At 38.3% G+C, this 6,858-nt stretch overlaps 1 protein-coding gene across 5 annotated transcripts in view; it reads right to left on the bottom strand.

Moving 5' to 3' along the window:
• Positions 1-4,708, bottom strand: part of LOC103456558 (xin actin-binding repeat-containing protein 1) — a 14,333-nt gene extending 9,625 nt beyond the window's left edge. For 2 of the 5 annotated variants that reach the window (XM_017301736.1, XM_017301735.1), the window contains exons 1-5: positions 4,515-4,539; positions 4,248-4,419; positions 4,065-4,152; positions 3,609-3,968; positions 2,439-2,517 (exon numbers count right to left, since the gene is read on the bottom strand). In XM_017301736.1, the coding sequence (XP_017157225.1) occupies positions 2,439-2,517; positions 3,609-3,968; positions 4,065-4,152; positions 4,248-4,419; positions 4,515-4,527 (712 nt within the window). In that variant the 5' untranslated portion in view covers positions 4,528-4,539. Of the gene's footprint in view, positions 1-917; positions 977-1,710; positions 1,856-2,438; positions 2,518-3,608; positions 3,969-4,064; positions 4,153-4,247; positions 4,420-4,514; positions 4,540-4,650 lie in introns of those variants that run through there. The other 3 variants (XM_008396184.2, XM_008396188.2, XM_008396186.2) reach the window with 3 other exon arrangements.
• Positions 4,709-6,858: the final 2,150 nt, after the last annotated feature.

A 6,858-nucleotide genomic window follows, 5' to 3' on the forward strand; every position in this document is an offset into this window, starting at 1 on the left:
GGGGGGGCAAAGGCCTGGTGAGCGATGCAATTGAGTAAAGAGGGTTTTAAACAGTGAGTCATCTGCTAACATAATGCTTAATTCTCCTGTGTTAATGTTCACGTCAGCACTGTGTTTGTTATCAGGTACTAATTTAGGGTCTTGCTCAGAGTTTTTTCCTGAGCTGATATTTACCAGCTGTCATGTGGCTGAGTTATAAATGTATACTTGTGGTGGAGCAGGAAAGATACCTGACTCCACTGATACACATACTGACAGTTAGAGCACGAGTGAATCCCCACAGCTAAACAAGGAGTGCAGGCTTATAGTAAATTCACTTTGTTAGGGTGAAAGCAATGAGGCTGTCCAAGCTCTCCAACCTCAAAGACTTGGAGCTGATTGCCAAAGATACATTTCCGGATAACCAGTAAAACATGAAAGAGACACAAATTATAAGAAGCTGTGATGCTAATAATTTTTTTCTATTGGAAATTGAGACATTTATAACTACTTTAACATGTTCATTTAAAAAAAAATCTGGCAAAAAAAAAGTATGTTTTTTTGGAACTGCTTTACATTATTTAATTATCTTTGGAGACAAACTTTTCTCATTTCTTGTCAGAAACAAACTTCTAGAGAAAAATGATTTTAAATCGAAATTGCCAAGTGGTGCGAATAGTTTTAGCCTAAACTATGCATATCACGCTATAGTGGATCCCTGCCTATTTGCAGTTCCTTATTCACAAATACACCTGTTTGTAGACCTTTTTGTGGAATGTATTGCTAAATTATTTGTGGAAAATTAGCCTATTTGCATAGTATTTTTGAGGAGCAAAAATATTCAAAACTAATGCCTAAACGGTGCTACTCGACAAATCACACACTCTCCTCCCCAACTCAGTTCCTCCAGACTAGCGGCAACAGCAATTAGCAAATACCTGGTGCAACTGTGCGTCCGCTGAGCTTGTCAGACAAACTGCTTCTCAGTGCCTCTCTCCTAAGGATGGTTGGAATTGGTTTAATGGACAACAAAGGATTATTTGCTGAAGGGGGGATTGCCACTGTAGGTCTAGGAAGATGTTAAAGGCACAGAGGCCAAGTCCAAGCCATCAGATGCAAAATCAAATTTCTTTTTAGTTTTTGGTACATGCAGCATTTTCATAACAACTGAAGGCAACATAGTTATTTGATTGCAATATAAAATGGCTCCATGTTCCTGGAAAAATAAATAATACTCCCAAACCCCCAAACCTTTAAGCAAATGTGAGAAAAAGTTGTCTCTCCGAGAGTCTGCTGTTAAAAATATTTCAAAAGATCCCATTTAAAACTGGATATGTTTTGTATATAATCATTACAGGTTGCTACCTTGAGGTTGAGAGCTGTTTTTTGTGGTACTTTTCCCACATTTTATCCTGTTGAATCATATAGGTTATATTGAGGGCTTAGGCGGCAAGCCAGCATAAATTAGCTCATAAGTGTCACGTTGCGAGGAAATGATACATGGTCTTGAAAAATAAAAAATGGAGCAGTGTAGCGTGCATTTGTCTTCAGTCCTCTCTACTGTGTTTTTCCTATGTAAAACCCAGACCAACCATTTGCCTTCAATATTCAAGTCAGAGTTAAGTGGCCTAACAAACAAAACCAAAGGCAGATAATCTCCAAGTAAGTGATAATTAAAAGACTTAGGAATGCATGGAGATCTATTCAATAATAATAATGCTTCATACTCACAGAATATGAAGAAGGTGTGATTCCTTAGATCCTATCTTCTGAGTTTTTCTAGTAATCTGAATAAAATGTCCTAGATATATTTTTGCTTTGCGTTATCAAAGAAAGTGTCAGCCTGGCCGTGTCGCTCCTTCGTTCTGGGTCATCTGTCCTGGAGACAGCTGACCGTTTCACCCTCCTATACTTATTCAGGACTTGCTGCTTGGCAGCTATTTCTGTCCCACTCTGAAGTGACCCCGTGTTTTCCACACAAGGTTTAGTCAATCACAGCATTTGCGTAGTCACCGTGTGGATATCCCACATCTACATAGATGCATTCAGCTTCAAAGACATTTTTTTGTTTTAAATGGAAGTGGATTACTTCGGTGTCTGTGCATTTTGATTTAAATGGAGATGGAACACACCCACAATGCATGAGCAAACAATGTGAAAACCAATTTCTTTCTTATCAGCTGGATTTTGACCTGAGTGCGTAAATTATGCATCCGCTTGTCCGTGGTTTAATTGCAGTCATATGTAGGGTGTTGCTGAGTTTTGCTTTTTTGTTGTCAGCCTTTCTTTCATTCCTTTATCTTACACCTGATTAGCAAAGAGGTACAAGTTTGACCTCAGCTGCACCATTATGGGTAAAACACTTGGAACATTTTACTGATTTCTGGATTTACTGAGCTGGGGTTTTCATGGAGAAAACTTTGATAAATCCTAACAAAAAGATGTTATGTGAAACTCACCAGCTTCAGATGCTGCAAGCTTTTCAAAATCAATGCCCGCTATTGTTTTGTTCCTCTCTGTCTGGGTCTGATTCACCACCTGGAGAGAGAATAAAGAAAGCATCACTGCTAATAAGTGGCCTTCCAGTCTGTCTGGTGTCAAAACCAAAGCACTGCTGATTAACTGGATGTGTTATCATCTTTTTTAAGTCTAAAGAAATAGTTCCAGCCACGGCAGAAAGTAGAGCACTTTCTGAAAAGCTTCAAATGCATCTATGCATTAGCGACTATGTAGCAGTGTCTGCAAGCTGCTTTTGATATTTCCTAAGCTTAATCTTACTTGTTTGGAATAACCTACTGAGTACTTGCGCCACAATTAGCTTTATTTTGATAGGTTAACAAAAGGATTCAGGAACATTAAGTGGTTCATCTAGAGATCAGTCAATAATCCCTTGTTCAGCTCTGAACAGAGAAATGTGTTTTTTTAACTCCTAATATGTTAATTACATCGAAGCGGGAAAATTCAAATATTTTCAGTCTACAGATGCTTCAACAAACAGCCTGTATTTTGATGCTTGTTTTATGATGTTGATATTAGATAAATATGTGCTACTCTGCTCATTACTTTCTTTTCAGTTGGATTCAAAAGAATTTGCAGGACATGTTTCTCTTTTATATGTTGCAGTTCTTTGATATCAAAATCCTTTGGTCAGACACTCAACGTAAAGCTATTATCAGTATCAGAAGAGCTTGATTGGATCACTTATGACTTAAGTTTGTTGTTGCTTTATTCTTGCAAATTCTGCAAGCAAAGGTATTGACTGCCAGACAACAATGCAAAATATAACTCAAAATCCATCCCAAAGGTACAGTTATGCTCAATCCTTTCGTGGAAGGTCTTTTTTTTCTGGGACTGGAACCATCATTTGGTGAATATGTTATATTTCCTGACAGTTTTTTTTTAAAATTGCACCTACTCTTCTGTAACTTCATAAATATATCTGTGGGTGCAAAGCGAAGAAAGGACAGCTTTTACAAATGAAAGATGTATGTTTCTTAAACTTCCTAAATGTAACACACATAGCTTCATACACAAACCTAAACAAGAGGAATAAACCTAATTTAGCTGGATTTCTAATGGTAGTTAGAAACACGCACAACCAAAGAAACATAGCTGGGTTATGTAAATACCTTTTGAGTCAGAAAATCATCTTTTGGCTCCTTTTTAGTTTTCTTTTCAGCAGGTTTTTTCTGCGCCCCTGCAGCGCTCTGCACATCCTCAGCCTCTCCGTTCACCACTGGCTCGTCCACAGCGTGACCTAAAGCCACGTTTCCAGTTTTAAAACTGCTCTTAGGTTTCAGCTTTGCCGTCGCCTTCGACTCAAAAACAGCCTTCAAGGCCTCTATGGAGCTGCCAGTGGTGTTTTGGAGGCTACCCACTGATCTACTGCGGGTCAGGGTGGCAGTGGACCGAGCTCTCTCCCGCTCTTCATTTCTCTTCATCAGGGACTCCAGATGAGTCTCCCTACTGTGCAGGGGAGATGAAGTCATCTGAAAAAGATATTTACAAAAAACAAACAAAAAAAAAAAACAGCGGTTAGGACATGACTGAAGCAATTATTTTTCTCAAGTAAATCTCTAATTTACCTCCATTAGTGGTTTCTTTGTAATTCCTTCAACATTATTCTCTGCCGCAGGTTGACTTGATGTGCCTTTTTTCACTGTAGTTTGATACCTACACCATTATCAAATTTAAAATTCTTTTTTTAACATATCATTGCATGTTCAGTTATCACAGAGACAAAAAAGAGTTGATATTTTTTTTTATACCTGGCCACTAACTGGGACACAGATATTGTCCTGTCCTGCAGTCCTGCATCTGTCCAGATCGCCTGGTCAGACTGCGAGGGGAGACTCTTCAAAGACTGGCTGCGCCTTAGATCCTTTTCCCACTCCATAGTCGAGTCAAAGCTGGCCAGGTCTCTCCAATCGTATTCAAGCACTTGTCAAACAAAAAATGAATGATTTATCAGCAAAGCACCACATTTCTGCAGTAGTCAGAAAGTCTGCAGATAATTTGCTTCCACCGCCTCTCACCTTTAGTTTGCATTTTAAGTCTGTTTTCACGTCATTTTATGAAAAAATACAGCCACATTAATAATCTTAATCTCAAGAAAGAACATCATGCCATTTACCATGTTTTTCCAGAGGATATTTTTAATGAATGGTTTACCTTACAGATGTCATGTAGTGCCTGTTCCCCGCGACAGCCTGATAGAGATACTTCCGCAGCATCATAAGACCTGCACATGATAACAGGCGTTTTTGGAGCAAAGTCCTTTTACTTCCTTATTGCCTCTACCTGTGTAGATTGGATCTGTAAATCTGTAAATATGTACAACTTTGACCGGAAACTTCTGCAAAGTAGAGATAGACTAGCTTGTATGAACCAATATGGGCATTTTTTTTAATGATCTGCCTACATGTAAAGGTATGTGTACATATATAAATATTAAACTGTGAACAGCCATAGCTCTGGGTGTCGGCAATTGCTGCCAAAGGTGGATAAACAAATTACTAAGCAAAGGCTATAAATACATATGTAAACGTGTTTTGTTGGTTTTCTGTTTTTAATATATTTGCAAAAATCCCCCTAAAAAGATTTTTCCACATTCACTGTCTACAAAAGACAGATGGAAAGGTTTTGTGAAGAGGACCAGAGTGGAATAACGTCACCATGTCTTGGTGCAGGAGTTTGTTACTGGCTTCAGTTGGGATCTTTATGAGGTCTTTTAATTCCTTTTGTCTTTTTGTTTTGGGTTTGATTTGCATATTTCCCAACCAAAACCCTTTAATAACTGGAGAACCAGTCTACTTCCTGAATGATGCGAAGCCTGGACATTCTCATATTGTTTATACTAACATATAATTGCAAGCTGATTGTGCCACCTTCAGGCATGTGAAAATTATACCCGGTTGTACAATCCTTCTTGAGGTCTACCCTCCTATTGCTGGTGTTTTATTAGATTTCATTAGATTTTCCTGACAGCCAAAGTGTTCTGGGTGTTGCATTAACATACATCCATATGTGTGCTTTTATTTACCCCAAGTGTTAAAAGCTACGTTGTCTTTGTGCATGTAAACTTTTGATTCTACTATCAGCTTTTGCAGCCCTTCCTAAGATCAAAACAGATGTGTCATTGGACCACATGGCCTATAAAATCATTGCTGCTGTATGCAAAAAGTAAATGTGGAAATCTTTTCCTGCAATAAAATCTCTTCTAAGTAACTTTCTTGTAATAGATTTGACGATTTCAACAACCTCTCAAAGGGTTCCTAGTTCCAAAAGTACAGGACAAATGTCTGCGTCTGTTTCTGCAAGCAAGCAGCCAGGAGGAAGTTTCGTCTCCACCCTTTAATTCCAGGAGCTCTTTACCCCGAGGGGTGAAATAAGAACAAGAGGAAGGTCTGCTTCCTCATTTTGCCGACAGCAGACCAACTAACACATAAGAAAACATTGTACCCAGTGGAATCAGAAGCGAATTCAGCTGTAGTGGAACATCAGGTAAATTGTGTCTGGACAGGTAAAACCTCATCTCAGCCTTGCCTTCAAGATTGCATGACATGATTTTGATTTGCTTCCAAGAGAATTCCTCAGATTTGCTCTAATTTTCAAGGCGGGGATAAATCTTTTATTTTTATCTTGTCCCAAATGAGTTAATGTCCCAATACACATAATTCACCCCATACTTTAATAGCAAGCTATATTTATAACCCCTTTCTTTTTCACAGTGTAACGCTGAGTTAGACTAAACATTTTCCTCTTGAGGAGTGAATGCTGGAAGTCAGTGACCAGATGCAACCTGCTGGCCTTCCTTCCATAAAAACCTTTTTAACCAATTTCAATAACAGATTGAGCTTGACTGCATTTCTTGATAACTAGGATCAATTTGGAATAAATGTGCTTTATCTGAAATCTATTTTGTAACACGTCTTAAAACGTGGGAGGATTTGTCCTGACAGAACCGCAGTAGCAGGTTTGTCAACAGCAATGCTAGTAAACAACTTTTCACCTCTGCTTGCAACTTTTCTGCAGAATTGAGATAAGGGCTTTGTGAAGGTCACAGCAAAACACTGATTTTCTTGTCCTTAACTAATTTGATCACCGATTCAGTATCAGGGTCAATGTCCATTTGAAGACCCTTTTCCATGCGAGCCTCATCTTCCTTGTTGATGTAATGAAATGTTGTTTCAATATTTCCACATTATATATATTTTTTCTCATTGTGTAATCCGTTATGTGCATTAGCATCTCCTGCAGCAAAACATCCCCAAATCATGACACCACTGCACTTCAAAATTAAGGATGTGCATCAAAAATAAATCAAAATGCGAGTCACTTAACAAAAATTATTGTGATATGTATGTAAAAATATAACTT

The sequence above is a fragment of the Poecilia reticulata genome, linkage group LG20, assembly GCF_000633615.1.
Source record: "Poecilia reticulata strain Guanapo linkage group LG20, Guppy_female_1.0+MT, whole genome shotgun sequence".
Lineage (NCBI taxonomy): Eukaryota > Metazoa > Chordata > Actinopteri > Cyprinodontiformes > Poeciliidae > Poecilia > Poecilia reticulata.